The 15813-nt window shown below is 49.1% G+C and overlaps 1 protein-coding gene across 1 annotated transcript in view; it reads right to left on the reverse strand.

Moving 5' to 3' along the window:
• The window catches only part of ADGRB1 (adhesion G protein-coupled receptor B1), a 206502-nt gene that overhangs the window by 116720 nt on the left and 73969 nt on the right, over positions 1–15813 (reverse strand). The window contains exons 10-16 of the mRNA XM_067290107.1: positions 15595–15789; positions 14577–14645; positions 9986–10094; positions 8934–9077; positions 5014–5089; positions 1338–1440; positions 87–130 (exon numbers count right to left, since the gene is read on the reverse strand). Of these exons, the coding sequence (XP_067146208.1) occupies positions 87–130; positions 1338–1440; positions 5014–5089; positions 8934–9077; positions 9986–10094; positions 14577–14645; positions 15595–15789 (740 nt within the window). The remainder of the gene's footprint in view (positions 1–86; positions 131–1337; positions 1441–5013; positions 5090–8933; positions 9078–9985; positions 10095–14576; positions 14646–15594; positions 15790–15813) is intronic.

Raw genomic sequence — 15813 nt, forward strand, 5'->3', positions numbered from 1 at the left:
TGCTGTTAAACTTGTGACAGCTTCACCAGAAACAGCCTGAAACAAACGTGCTTACTTGAGAGTAAAGAAAAACCCACACAACTCACCTGTCAGCTTCACCCCACAGGATGCAGGTCTGGTTGGTGGTTCCCTGTCAGGAAAAAAGAAAGGGAAAAATGAAGCAAATCAGTGCTATGCTCTTGATGGGATATTTGAAGCAACTAGAATGAAATATGTAGGTCCTGTAGAGCTGCTTCCACTACCCTAGATAGACAGTCACAGATCTTGGCCCTTGGAATAGCTTCTTTCACTCGTGTCTTGGAAGGCAAGAATAAAATGGGCCTTGCTTTCTTCTCCATCAGCACAAGAACTATGCAAGGATCTGACTCCCCATCTGTCCTGTCTCTACCTGCTGATGTTCTTCCTCTTCTCTCACACAAAATCCTTTTGCTGCTCCCTTCTGGAAAGTGGATTAAATACAGTGCATGCTTCTGTGGTACACAGTTCTCAGAAAAGCCACAAGCCTGCAGAGTGTGTTCAGGTGTATTTAAAGCTCCCTGAAGGAGGTTTACTGTTGACTCCAGCTGGAGCTGTCTTAGCCAGAGGACTTTGGAAAAGCCTTCCCAGAAAGTCCAAAGCAAAGACATGATGGGTTTAATATGCGTGTTCCAGAGCCTCAGGAGGACATGTGAACTCCACAACAAAAACTGGCGCTGGAGTATGTATATGTCCATCATATATATCTGCTTAGGAACGAGCAGGGACTCTTGGAGATCTTCAGCTGCTTTTTAAAGCACTGACCACAACAATAATATCATTCTTGTCTCCTATAGTATCAGAGGACTACAAAGAACATTGCAAACATTAATGGAAACAACCTTTCCCAGCCCTCTTTCCCTTATCCAGGAAGAAGATCATTGTTATAGCCCATTTTCTAATGAGTGAACGATTAAGACACTGTTCTTTGCCCCCAGTCATGTCCCACAGTGAAAAGGTGTGAATCTGGGACAAGAAGGTCCATGTTCCCTGTGCAGGCAGAGCGATTGCCCACCTTCCACCTCCCCCAGCCCTGCTTTGGCAATGCCCCTGAGGAAGAGGCACAGAGCAGGCAGGTTTGCAAGGACGACCTGCACCCTGCATCCTGGGCAGTGAGCAACAACAGGACACCAACAGCAGACCAAGCCCAGGCAGGCAGGTCAGTGCCTCACCATCCTGGGTTAAGGGAGATTGAAAGGTCCTGCAGTGACGCAGACAGCTCAGGAGCCTGGCAAAACTGCATCCTTCCTTGCACCAACTCACTCCTTTCATGCAGAAGCAAACACGGCTATGGGGTGGTGCGGTTTCCAGGATGGACTTACATTGTACAGATGGGAGAATTCGATTTCCAAGGGGGTGAGGAGAGACCGGGGAAATGGCTTCACAGTCACGGAGATGACTTTGGAGTTGAGAACAGTGCTGTTCCTATGAAGAAGAGAGGAAAGAGAAGCTTTAAAGGGGATTGAGGGAGCTTTGCAGAGCGGAAAATCCCACTGGATTAATCACTGGGGTACAAGGCTTAGCGTACACATTGCAGAAGAGTTGGTCCCATTACTTTAAAGCATTATCAAAGACACGTGCTGCTGATGGACCTCATCCTCTGCCAAGAGGCCAAACCACTCATGTGTGGTTGTCTAAGCATCAGTGCACAGACAAATACTCTAATATTGCTGGCAGCCCTAAGAGGCTTGACTGTCTGGAAGAGCAATAAGGGAGGGAATATCTCCCAGATCTGTGCTTTTTGCTCCCTGAAAAGCCAAACTCTTTCTAGGCACTTCACTGGATACTGGGCATCTACATTCACAGGAGATGCTGATATTCATGCAGCAGGCAAAGGCTTGGGTGACTAAATATCCAAAAAATCCCTATGACCAGTGGTTGAAAATGCTACCCTTCAAAGGTTACCATTAAGGAATCGATAGCAGAGTGGGAACTCAGCAAAGGGATCTTCCCAGCCCTTCCTGCACTGGGGCGTAAGGGAAACCTCTCCCCATCCAAATCCTCACCAGGTCTACAGGCACTGGCAACACCTTTTGCTTTTCTTTATGGGTCTTACCTTCCTTTTGCAAAAGGATTACCTGGAAAAGATTTGCGCTTGCTTAATAACAAAAGGGTTAGAAAAACTTTGCAATTGCCTGTGGATGCCTAAGTGAGTGCTCAGAAAGCCATGATTCCACCAAGAGCGGAGGGAACAACAACACTGTTTTAGCAGGGTAAAGAACACCCAGAACACATTTGGTTAAAAAAAAAAGAAGTGGGAAAGAAGCAGTGAAGCACAAAAATCAATCTACAAAGAAGGAGTAAAAGGGGAAGTCAATGGGAGTAAACATCAGCTCTAAGCTTTCAAACGTAGGCAACTGTAGATAGACAGTTGGTTTCCTGACAGATCTCCAAAGGCAGCTGTTGGTAGGTAAACACCAGTGCACGGTTTCATTAGTAGCTGGGTCTTTTTAAGGGTCAGTTCTTGGTTCAGCGCTCTGCAGTATTTTGTGTGAACAACCTAGATGACACAGAAAAATTCCCTTTAAAGGCTGCGGACCCCGCGAGGATTGGTGCGGTGTATAAAAGCAGAAGCAGCACTTGTTTTTTCAGCGTGACAATTCTAACGCACAGAAGTTGCTCCGCTGCAGACCAGAAGGTATCCCGGTGCATCCGAGAGCTGAGAAATGCATCCGAGAATGACAAATGGAAGGTCTGCATGCAGGACTACAGGCTGTGCTCTGGGAAGCAATGACCCAAAATGTACCCAAAGAGAATGATTCCGGCACGAAGCACTCTGACAGAAAGGACAGAAGCGATACGGGCTATGTGGAAATAATGAGATGAAGCGGTTATCTTCTCTCCGTACCCCTCCTTGTAAGGCTGCCCCTGCAATACTGGCTTCAGTTCTACTTTGAGGTGGGGAAATAGCAGAGAGAGTTCAAAGGAGAGACACAGAATTGATCCAGGTGCTGGAAAACCAGCCATAAGATGTCTGTTGAAAGGCATGTCTGACAGTTCCTTGCATGCAGAGAAGGCATCCGATAGCGGGGGATTTTTCAGTCGCCCACACAAAGGCCCAGTGCCTGGAAGTGAAAGTCAGACAAATTCAGCCTTAAAATAAGACACAGTCTCCTAGCAGAGAAGGTAATTAAGCATCTGAGCAGCTTGCCGGGGGAGGTGAGGGACTGAGCATCATGGGGAATCTTTTAGGAAGATGATGAGTTATCTTTCCTACAGGCATGCTGCAATCCAGCTTCTGCAAAGGAAACGAAACCCACCAAGCTCTGGCTGGAGCGGACAGGAGGGCAGCTGAGCTCAGAGTGCTCCTGTGCGGCCTTAAGGAGGATGCAAACAGCTGTAAACATGCTGGTTTCTACACGGAGCCATCAGGTCATCAGCTCTCCGGCTGCCGCTGCACGCATCCTCCCATCCACTGCAGCAGTGCCTGGCCGGGGCCAAGCACCACTCGCCTCTCAGGCTTGAAAAATCAGGCGTCTTATATGCTCCATCTCTCCTGGCACAGCTGCTGAGAGCCACGGGGCTCGCTGGATCCGGAGGAACACGGGCAGTGTGTGGCTGAGATAAGGAACTGCTGCTCAGGGAGGTAGATTGGGGCAATTCGGAGCAGCTCAGCCGGTGCTGTTTTCTGAGTTAAATCTGCAGTGACTCTGGTTTCTTAAGCAAAATCACTCCGTGCTGTAACCGATGTGGTTAAACCAGGATCTGGTCCTTATTGCTCGTGCATACCCAAGAATAGCTGCTCCCCTCTGAGGACAGAAAGACTTTTACCCCCTAGGAAGGTGCTATGCAACTGCACGGCTATTTAAAGACATTCCGCTTTTTTTTTTGCTAAGTCCATTCGGACAGCTGTGAATTAAGAGATACTGCTCTGCTGCTGCTGCTGCTTTTACCTTTTTTTTCTTTTCTCCCCCCACCCCCCTTACAGCCACAGGTGATTCAGGGCTGTGGATTTTTTAAAGAGGGACTGTCCTTTAATTAAGGAACGTCTTAAATCAGATCTCCCGTGGGAGCGCTGTTCGGCGGCTGCGGCTGCCGCAGCTGCTGGTTATCGGAGCTCATTCAGCGCTTGGCCGGAGAAAGCTGAAATACCGTTGGATCATTTGAGCCAATGATGTTTATTGCCCTTCTGATCTAATTCCCAGCGCTGTAATGGAAGATATTACAGAATACAGTTGGCTGGCTTGCTAATTCCTCTTTGCACTTACTTGGAGCTCTTTTGCCATTGCCAGTGCTAAATCTGTAGGCATTTAAATGATTATCAGTGAGGAGAGATGCCCCGGTGTTTATGGTAAATGGGCTCAGGCTAATCAGTGCAGAACAGATTTAGAAGGTGCCTTAGGATGCTTAATTTACTGCCTCAGTACCAGTCCCGGGGGAGGGGAAAAGAAAAAAAAAAGAGCAAGAGAGTGAAAAAATGGAGAGAAGGGAAGAAAAGGGAGTGCTGAACACAAAAGCTTGGGCGCCCACGGCTGTTTGCAGTGGCCTGGGCCGCGGCAGACGTGTGCAGCCGAGCGTGCCGCCCCAGCCCGTCCGCTCCCCGAGCCCGTCGTCTGCAGTGCTGCTCTCCCAGCGCCTCGACGCGGTGGCAGCTCCCGTCCGTCGAGCCCCCCGAACCCCTTGTGGCGGGGGGAGCTTGAGGACCTGTTCCCCGAGGGCGAGGGGCGGCGGAGAGCAGGGCAGCTGGCGCGGAGGGACGCGTGGCAGCGGCGCCCGGGGCTGGGTGCACGGTGCTGCCCATGGGATGGAGAAGACCTTCATGGCCCTCCAGCCGGCGATGTCTACAGCACGTGAACCTGGCCCCACATGAAGGCGTGAACATCTTGGGGCAAAGCATTTGCCACGCTGACTCAAACCCTGACTCGTCGCATGGGGAAGGGGCCCAGTGACCGTAGCTCTTTCCCATGGAGGACCAGGGCTCTGCAACCAGAGGGATCTCAGGTAGGAAAGGCTGGTGATTTCCCCCAGTTGCTCCCCTCCACAGCTGGCCCCTCTTACCTCTGGAGGGAGAGGATGCTGCCCACGTTGCGGTACAGTACAGTCCCCACCACGAAGACGGAGGAATCGTCGGTCGCTGCAAGGCACCAGAGGAAAGGGAAGAAGACAACAGCGCTGAGACAGTGAGGATGTTTGCACTGGCTGCTGTCCCCAAATGACCCCTTCCTCCCCCTAAAACGTGCACCGGGAGAGCGCACAGAGCGTAGCATAGAAAGGACGGGTCTGGAAGGGGCGATTCTGGCCACAGCTGGTTTCAGACCTCTTTTTCCTGCTCCCCTTGCTCTGTGCCAGAGAGAAACATTTCCTCCGTGGCACCAAGATGAGGGATTAGACCTAGCATGGGGGTCCATATTGGGGCATGGGCAATGCTGGTGTCACCGCGACAGGACGCGCTGCCTGCTGCCACCCCGTTGGGTCTCCTTCGGTCCCAGGCTGTGGTGACTGCGCTGCTCTCAGTGCCTGTCCCCGGGGAGGGCTCAGCACCTTTGGGGTGACCCAGCACCCGTGTGTCTGCCCTCGTGCAAGACTTGCGCATCCCCATTGACCCGCCTGGCGCTCTCCTCTTTGGAAATCCAGCTAATCCATCTGACAGAGCAAATCTACAGGGTGGGAAGGTCTCTTGCACCCAACCGAAGGCGTCCAGACCCGTCTGCAGCTATCGAGCCGTCAGAGCAAAGAGCTGCGCTCGGGCCGACAAGGGCAGCCGAGGAAGGGAGGTTTCCCCCGGCGCCGTGGCTGACCCGCGACTCCACGCGCTGCCCTCACCGCGGTGGCCCGCTCTCGGCACCACCGGGCGCGAGGGCTATGCGGCGGGGCCGCGGTCCCCACCAGGGCTCCCTGACACGGCCCTGGCAGACCCTAATGCTATGTGACACTGCGTGTTTGGAGCACAACAGCTGGAGGGCCGTGGGCGCCGCGGTCCCAGATGAGCCTCTGAATCATTTGCGCGACCTCTGGGCAAGTCGCTTGACCTCCTCTTCTGCCTCACACAACCCAGCTGCAAAAAGAAAGAACTTTCCTGGGAAAAAAAAGCCCACAGAGGCAACAGAGGCAGCCCTTCAGCCAAATATCCCCCCCTTTCAGGGGGATAAAAAATGAGTCACATCGTGCAGAGTGGAGCCGAGGATGTCTGGGGAAGCGTCTTGCTGTGGGGCTCTCAGATGTCTAATACTGAGGTTGAACTTAGAGTGCGTCTGACCTCTCAGTACAGGGCAGACACAAATCGGCATGCCCTTCTTCCATTTTTGAGACCTCTCACCTCCTTGTCAAATTGGGCTAAAGTGAGATGGCAGGGCAGAACGTTCCTGGGAGACACTGACAGACACTTAGGCTTGCAGAGCAATTGCATAAGCCTTGCTTTCTCAGGGAAGCCTGCGCAGTCTGTTGGCCTTTCTCGTGAATCCCTATGCAAACAGGGATCCTGCTGCCTTCAAAGGCAGTTTTCCTCCTTTGCGCTGAGAAAATACAGTCGTGCATTGACAAAAGCTTTGTGTGCTCCTATGAGCTCATGAGCAACCAAATCCCTAAGCTCCACAGCCTTATCGCAGCACTTCCCAAAGAAGGATCCTGCCTGTGATAGAGCTGGAGGTTAGTTTCTTTTGGTCTGGGACAGATTTTTAATAATGTAGCTGCCCTTCAGTCCTGGCATACTATAGTGAACTCCTCTGTTGTGTTACCCAGCTGGAACAGCGTTGCATTTTGATCATGTAGTATCTCCCCAGCGATGTTCACTCACCAGCAGCATTTGTGCAGCCTGCAGCCCAGGGGCCAGCCGACTATACAAAGCACTGCTGGCCTGCTGAAATCATCTGCGCAAAGTTAACGCCCGGCAGTGAGGGGTCTGTCCTCAGTCTCGCCAAGCTGCCTGTCCCCAGCACTCTGCTTAGGATAACTGACCCTATTCCCTGCAGCCAAGGAAAGGTGAGGATAAAAAAAAACAATTGAGGTGCTAATATTCAAGGGAGCAATCCATCAAGAAAGACCACCAGCACAGGACGCTGAACAAGTCAGAGGCAATACAGCTCTGGGTTAACAGGATGCCAAGGAGAGGTGAAGACTGATGAGAAGTTAGTTCTTCAGAGCAGATGTCACCTTTTGTTTGCACAGTGCCTACCACTCTGGGGCCTTATGGCAGCTCTGTGTAATGATACTTGTAATAGAAATCTGGAAAATAGCCCTGCGGGGAGGTAGATGAGACCTCCTAGGGCAGCACACAGCCCCAGAGCAGGATCCACACTGCCTGTGTGTGATGCCATAAGTTTGTCCTACAGTTCATTAAAGGCCTTCAAAGGTGAATGCTCCACAGCCTCCCCAAGTAATCCGTAATAACCCTCCCTACATGCCCTAACTTCTTGCTGTCCTCAAGGTGCAACAAAACACAGTGCTGGACTCATCCCTGCTCTGCCAGTGACTCACTGTTCGCCCTTGGGGGAGTCACTTAACTGTTGTTGGCCGCGGATTCCCCAAGTAGAAATGATGACTGTGGTGTTGTTTCCCTTCCCAGCAGGGAAATCTGTGACAAGAGGTCCTGGTATGACAAGAAGAGGCCAAAGAACTTCCAACAGCAGCAACTCATGGTCTCCTGCCTCGGTGCCAGCCAAGGACAGCGCAGTCTGACACAGCAAGAGCCAGCAGCCTGCTCTCTCAAAGCCATTTTAGTGCCACGCACAGCACCGGTACATGTGCAAGAACAGCCTGCTGCTATTTCCGACTGATAAGCCCAGCTTAGAGTTCCACTTTTGAAAACCCTGGGCTCAATCCTGCCAAATGCTGAGGTTTCCTGCCAGAAGATGAGCACCCTGAGTGTGTTGGTTCCTGCTGCTGGCATCTGGGAAAATGCTTAGCACCACAAGGTCCTGGCTCGGGTGGGCGCCCCTTCCAGAACGACCACTACACCAAGTGCCTGGCAGGCACAGCAGCAGGGACCATCCTTTCCTGGGTGCTCCAGGAGAGCAGCCCAGAGCCCTGCAGGTTTCTTCTCAGACCTGGCACTCAGGACAGCTTGGCTGAGGGGCCCGACACTCCCACTTCCACACCACACACATGGCTTGTGCCCAGCTACGCCCTGCGGTGGTGCCAGCGACCTGAGTGATAAATGCTCCCCATGTGTGCTTTGTGCCTGAGGGCAGAAAATTGCACACAACAGGCATAAAAACACACTCTAGCAGAGCCTGCCCATCCAGGAGTCCCCAGCACATCAGTTGCTCAGCCTGACATGCTAACCCCCAGCTGCTCAACCATAGATGGTCCTTCCAGAGCTGGATCCAGTCCTCAAGGAACTATACAACGTTGTTTGTCCGCATGGGCATGACAACAGGAGGCCAAATCATTCCCCTGTTCCACCCCTGTCTGTTTGCACATACTTTCCTTGTGCTGATTAACCATGTCTACAAGGCACCAGCAAAGACAACTACCCTTCTCTCACCCTAATGGAAATCCAGCATCTTCAGGAAGGCACGAGAGAGACACTTCAGCACCCAGTATGCCCTGCAGAGGATTTTAGACTCAGCCCAGTACCCACATGCACCAAAAACAGAGTGGCCCAGCATACACTGGGGTGTTTTCACTTCTTCCCAAGTTCAGAAGCCTTGGAAGAAGCAGTCATCAATGCAGTGTTGTTCTGAGCTTTTGTGCTGACTCCTGCTCTTTTCTAAATATGCTGCTGCTTTAGGAGAAGACCTATATCCAGATGTAGAAACTGAGCCTGCCCCTGAGTTTTTGGAGAGACTTCAGATTTGGCTCTTGGTCAGCCCATATCTAAAAGCTTTAGTTTCACTCAGTAATGCTGTTGGCAACAAAGCTTTTGTGAGCAAATTCCGCTCAGCTGGAAGGAAAATTTGGATGCCAGCCAAACGGAAGGAAACCGTCTTAGAAAGTGAAAAAGAAATCTTCTTCTGGAATGTTCTAGCTGTGCTGCCTACCTGTCAGCCCCGAAGAGAGGATGCTCCTGGATACCGTGACTTTGTCCTCCGAGTTCTTGGCCCAGTCCACCATGCCCCTCCAGCCTTTCATGGGGAAGGTGATGTCGGTTGCTGCGTGAGCAGGCAGTTTGTGAATGCTGAGAACTAGAAGGAAGCAAAAAATAAAACCAATAAATAAGACCAGTCTCGGTACATTCACATACTGAAAAACCCACTGAAGACAGTGGGAAATTAGACAGCAGCCAGTGAGGTAGGATCTCTGTAGCTATAAGAGTGATGCTATCTTCAGGTAATGCCCAGGCATGAAGGAAGGTGACACTAACTGTTAGGGCTGTGGTTTTGTTCATCGAAAATGACCTGCCTTCACTAAACCTGGCAGAAGAGAGGTCTGTCTACTCCAGTGTGCTGTCTCCAGGAATGGCTTGTAGCATCTGCTTAGAGAGGGAGTGTAAGAGGACAGTGCAAGATTTCTCTTGATCTGTCCTCCCAGCTTCCAGCAATCAGTGGGACTTCCCCAGCTAGTGGTTGCATCCAGACCATCAACTTTAATAGACACCAGTGGACCTCTCCTTTGTGCATTTTCCTAATCCCATCATGAACCCATCTGTACTTTCTGGCTTCTGCAATGTCCTCTGGCAACAAGTTCCACGCTGTGATTGTGCATACAGCATAAATCAAATACTGCCTGCTGTTTACTTGCTGCCTGATCACTTCATTGGCTGCTGTGTAGCTCTTGTATATATAAATAAATAAATAAATAAAAGGAAGCAACTAATTTTTTCCAGTCCATCATCTCTTCTCTGTTCATGGTTCTACAGACGCCTCTCAAATCTCTCCTCGGAAATCTTTCCTTCAAACTGAAGTCCTAGCTTTTTTGGAGGAAAGCCACCCCATATTTATGATCATCCTCATTGTCCTTCCCCAGATCTTTTAATGTTCTGCCACCTGCTGCCTCCCCTCTTTCCCTCCCCACAGCCCAGGTCATACATATTACACAGTAATTACAGATTTCTGGAGTCTCTGCCCAACATGAGGAGTGCAAATCAGCTCACCCAGATTGTCCGTCACTTGGTAGGAATCCCGGAAATCTTTCATGCGAAAGCCAATGACATCAATGAAATCCTCCACGAGCCTGAACAACTCCTTGGCATTTGGCCCTGTCTGCAGAGAGAGGGAGAATACTTAGTAGCACAGATACTAAAGAGCACAGCATGAGTTTCTCTGAGGGCAAAGGTTTCCATCCTCACACACGTATTGGAAGCATATGCTGGATATAACAGGGTATTATGGAGCTGTGAAGAATAAGGACTGAGAAATCCTAAAAAGAGGTCTAGAAAAATAAAAAGCAAAAGGTAGGAAATAATAATATGAGATTCGGATTGAGAAAACTGAGGGCAGAGGGCAATATCTCTCAGCAAATCTCCAGAGGAACTCTTTGTAGTAGAAGATGACCTGTCTACCTCTATTAACAATCACCCTGTCCAGAGCAGACAAGCTACTGCTGATGTTCATTACTGTCCCATTCCTACCATTAATGCAACAAGAGAAACACAATAGGACAGACCCTTAGCAGCCATGATTTAATATAGCTCCACTGTCTTTCCAGGTCCATTGGCTGGAGTATCTGGCCCAGCATGGCTGCCAACAAGCCAGTGGCATTTGCAATTGCACATCTAGAGGCATTGTGTCAAAGAGGTGTTCAGTGTTGAAGCTCTGCCCTGCGTCAAATTTTGAGATCCTTTCTCAAGCCTTAGAATTCTCTGACCCTCAGGTGCTTCAATATTTAGCCTGAGAAACGTGTTCTGCCATCTTCTGACTATATATGTTGCATACTGAGAGGGAGCCCACAAAGCTTTACCCCCACCAGGACAGTTAATTTTGCCATCGCTCCACTGCAAGGAGCCACACCAAGCCAAGAACTCCAGCCTACACTACTGACATGCACAAAGACAGGTTTGAACCAGGCTGGTTGTCAGTATTTCAGGCTTGCAGCCATTTGGGATGTTTGGAGACTGTTTTCACACATGGACAACACAGAAGTGCAACAGGATCTCAAGTAGGAAGCAGGGAAAAAGCTTAGGTGAGGGATCACTGCTTTCCCTCCCACCTTTGAGCACCTCAAGGACTTTTGGGTGTCTCAGTTTAATGCCCACACTAGAAAAGAGTGGAGAGGTCTTTGCTGTCTTCTTGTCCTGTTCCCCGTTGAATTTCCAAGTACTGTTCTTTGCTCTGAGCCTTTTCTAGATCAAAGACTGCAGGAAGCCCACAGTGCCCTTCAAGGCAATCCTGAATTAAATTCCTATGGAGGGAGGGAAGAGCATTCTCAAAGGCAGGAATCCAGCCTCTCAGCAATTTCTTTTCCAGAGATGAGTCAGGCTTGTTTAGTGACACAGGGCACAACAACCCTGAAAAAAAGTCTCTAAACTACTCTGACTAAACTCAACACCTACAACACCGGCAGGCTTAAACTCACACCTGCCTGTGAAGAAAGAAAGAGCGAGTAATGTGGCCTGGGGGTTGTTTGCCTGTATATTTAATACAGCCCATCATAATCCCACGGGGTACTTCAATAGCATTTCACTGAACCAGATCTCTGACCCAGGCACATCACCCAGTCGTTGACCTTGGTTGGGAACAGCCTGGAAGGGAAAGTATATCCCAGCAATGCAAAAGGTTGCCTTGGGAGGAAAAGCTCTCCAACAAACATATTATTAGTGAGGACCTCCAGGATCTGATATTGAATCCCAGGCACTAGATCACATAATCCTATCCAGACAAGTAGCACAGTCTGTCTTAAGGCTAAATGTGCTTTCTTGTCCTGTTGGTAGGATCTCACTCTCCAAATAACCAAGTTGCTTCTTCTTGGGCCTAGGCTGTCTTAGAGTTTATCTGCCTCTTTTCTCTTGTGTTTCTCTCATGGTGTTTTTTCCGTGATAGAAATATTGGCAATAATCCTTTTCCACCTGAATTTTGCTAGGCTAACACAAGGCTGTTAAGCGATAGCTAGTTTCCCAGCAATTGATTTCACAATAGATAATCCCCCTGAAATGAGCTATGCTGACTACCTATCTTTTCCTCAAGGCACATTCCCCTAAGGGAACTTAGCTGGTACCACGAGAGACCAAAGAAGAGCAAATCAGCTCCTTACATCTCTTCTTTACTTTTCCACTGTTTTCACAGCACTTTCAGACTCTCACCATAATTCAGACTTCCTGAGGGGGCTGAGCAGAGCTGAAGAGAAAGCTGGGGACTGGGCAGGGCAGCAGGATGGACTGACGTAGAAGGAAGGTTAAGCTGGCAAGTCTATGGGCAAAGAAGTGCAGAGCTGGTCATGCATGTTTGTCTGTCTGTCTGTCCAAAAGAAGCTTGGTGAGCTAAAATTGTATTAGGATCAAATCAAAAAAATCCTGCTAGTACTGCAGGTCCACTCATAAGGAGTAGAAGTAAGAGGGGAAGTTATTTTTAAGAGTATATTCATATATTCTACTGTTGATTGAAATTGCAAGCCCAAATTAAACCAAGGCCATGTTAGTCATCTTCTTTCAGGCTTCTATCTTATCATGGCCAACACTATGTCCCAAATGACCTTGTAGCCCTTCTCTGTTTGAATGCATTTCTGATTTTTTTTTCTTTTCTCGAACAACACCTCTACCCAGAGGCCACAGGGCAGTGTAATGGAGTGCAATTGAGCTGGGTATATTTTTAATGTGCAAATTGGGAGCCAAAGCCCTTTTTAAAAAAGAATAAGTTAATCTAGCCAAATGTGGGTCTTGAATTTTCTCCAGTAGCTTTGAGGGAGAAGGACAGGTGCTGCTCAAGCCTCTGTTGTTATCCTGTGTCTGTAAGATTTCTGAGGACAGGCTCTGTCCTAAAGCCACAGTGTTGGGCTGTGATCTCAATTCCCACTAAAAGGAGTCAGGCAAGAATTCCCTGTAGCAGTTTAGACCATCTTGGTCCCACTTCTCATGCAGGATGCTGTAGCGCTGGCAGCAGGCTGGGCTGTATCTATCTATAGGTGCAAAGAGCAGATTGTACAGGGAAAGCCAGTGGGAACGAATTGCCGCAAAACGTAAGCTGCAGCTGTTTTTATGGGGATCAACAGGGTTTCCTTGTTGTCATAACAACTCAACAATCTCCTCTGTGCTTCTCTGAAATACATACACACACCTGTGCTCTTGGGACTGAGCATTTGGTCCTTTATCTCGCCTGGAGGCAGACCGTGCCATCCACTTCCAAATGCAATGGGTCACTGCCAGGCCTCAGGGAGAAAAAGAGAGGAAGTGCAGGTTCACGAGGCCGCTCAGCTCTCGGTGGAGATCCTGTGTCATGAAGGAGCTGTAACACACCGGATTATGCAAGCCTCTTTCTCAAGTAGCGGACTGCCGACGAGTATGCCGGCATCTGGTGTCAAGACTTCTTTCCAGAGGACTTTCACGGTTGATGCCACTGAAACTAGCTTCTGGGGTTGCTGTTCGCACCAGGCAATTCTTTCTTGCTTATTTGGTATTTTCTAACCTTTCTGAGGAATTGTACAACAGCAAAGGCTGGCTAAAAAAGAGCTGCCATGTTCAGACCCACACCTACAGGGACCTTCCATGGGATCAAAGTCTCTCAGAAACCGAGCTATGTGCCTTGTCCTGGTTATATTGTGTGCTGAGACCAAGGCAAGGTGGGGTCTATCTTCCAAGGTGCAGGGACAAGGAACGGACAAGGAGCTAGTACTACCATGGACCCATCCACCAGAGCTGCTGGTCTGAGGCAGAATCATTTCACGCTGATGGGACTCCTGAAGGCTGCCATGAGGCAAAGGCTTCAAGTGGCTCAGGAGGTTGCAGAAACAACGAGAAAAGGACAAGGAATAAGTCTCACACAAGCCCAAGCAGAGACTGCAACTGGGACAGAAGAGCCAGAGGGCAAGGAAAACGTGGACAGAACAGTAAACAACATCTCTTCCTGGTACACTAGGCGTTAGCTAAAGAATTTCTCAGCAGAATCTCAAACCTTGTGAGGAGAGAAAGTAAAATATAACTGAGCCCATGTTCAGCTTGTCCTGAGCAGAACTAGAAGCTCAGGTGAGCAGAGCACAGGTCTGACCCATGAAAATCCTGCCTGCCCTGCATCTTTTCAACCAGGAGTGAAAACTCATGTAATCCTCCTGCTTTATCTTGACAAGAGGAGAAGAGGGGAATTATTCCAAGCCAGGAGGGTCACTGATTCCAAACTCAGCCTGATCTCTGAGATTCTCTGTCCAGAATTGGTATTCACCACCAGTTTTCCCTGGTGTGTAGCTAAGATCCTGTGGCTCCGTGAGTTACTCCATAAATATGACTCACGGTAGCCTGGCACTAGGCTTACATGCACAACTCGTTGCATGGATCAGCTGATTGGCAGTAACCCCTTCAGAGGCAGCTGACTCTGAAGCTGACCACAGCTGACCATGCCCAAGTCGTCTGTCTCTTTCATCATAAGGAGTTATCCAAGGGGAACAGCAATTGTGGATGGAGGTATTCTTTGGTCTGTGGCTGACATCAACGCATGCTGCCCACAATACATCATGAGCAAGAAGAGCTAGGAGGTCTAGCTTAAAGCTTAAGCCTACTCTGAAAGCCTGTCCTGTTTCAGAGAACTGCTGAGTGTTCATACCAGCTGAGCTTCCTCCCATTTGTCCCGGTTTTCCTCTGATAACAGGTTGCTGATGATCTGGACGAAGTTCTGGAGAAGAAAGACAAAGAGAGAGAAAGAAAAAAAAAAAAAAAAAGAAGGAGGTGGTGAGCGAAACAGGTTAAAATAAGACTTATATCCAAGGCTTTCACTGTGACTGCTATAGCTTCTAAGGCACTGGACGGAGAATATGTGTTGTCTCCACTACTGAAGATTTTTAAGAACCAGTTAAATACACAGCTGCCAAAAATTGGTTAAGAACAGGCAATCTAGCCTTGTATAAGTCCCTTCCTACCCCATTCTCTAATGTTTTAATTATTTCCAGGGAAATCTCCTTATGGTCCTCTTTCCTCTGTGACTGGGAAAGAGAAGCAGTGATGGAGCAAGGGGAGGCTGTGCATAGTGGTATCTTTGTGTGACTATGCAGCACACAACAAGAAAGAAGGAGACAAGTGATTTCAAAACCATTGATTTTTTTTCTCCAATTCTGCCACCCATTGCAGATCCTGTAGGATTAGTTTAATGTTTCAAGTCATGCGGTGATGACCTATCTCAGGGGTATATCTTGTAGCCACTCTGCATGCAACTGCTGAAAGTAAAATCCTAGAGTGACAATCCATCGAGACATTTTCCCACATCAACATCCAGGTAACTAATACCACAGGATCATCTTACCTCTAGTCATCAGACTGCAATCCTTTCCAAACAATGCTCTCATGTCAATTAGACTCCACAGTAAGTGCTATTAGGTTGAATAAGTGCTATCAGGTTGAAACACTTCAGAGTCACTTTGGTTTTCAAGTTCTTACTTTACAAGCCAAGGAAAACGGCCTTGAAGGGGGAGTTTGTTAGCACACAGAGGCACTTCACTCAGGCAGAAATTTCTCTTGGTTCTCATCATCATTGAATTGACTCCAAAGGACAGAATCAAACCCTGAGCTCTGTGCACGCACACACATCTGTAACCTAGACTTGTCCACCAGAGTGCATCTCAGCTCACCTGCACATCCCCGGATGTCGGGCTGTAATAAGCCCTACGGAAGATCTCTGTCATATTCCTGAGTACGTCGATGGTGGACAGCAAGTCCCCACTGTAGCTGGTCCCATCCTGGGAGATTTCCACAAGGTTTTGGAGCACGTCTGACAGCCCATCTCCCATAAACCCACGCTGAGCTTTGGAAAGATGTTCCCTGGTCTGAGAAACAGAAAGAAACATGAC

Source organism: Apteryx mantelli, chromosome 2 (genome assembly GCF_036417845.1).
Source record: "Apteryx mantelli isolate bAptMan1 chromosome 2, bAptMan1.hap1, whole genome shotgun sequence".
Classification (NCBI taxonomy): domain Eukaryota; kingdom Metazoa; phylum Chordata; class Aves; order Apterygiformes; family Apterygidae; genus Apteryx; species Apteryx mantelli.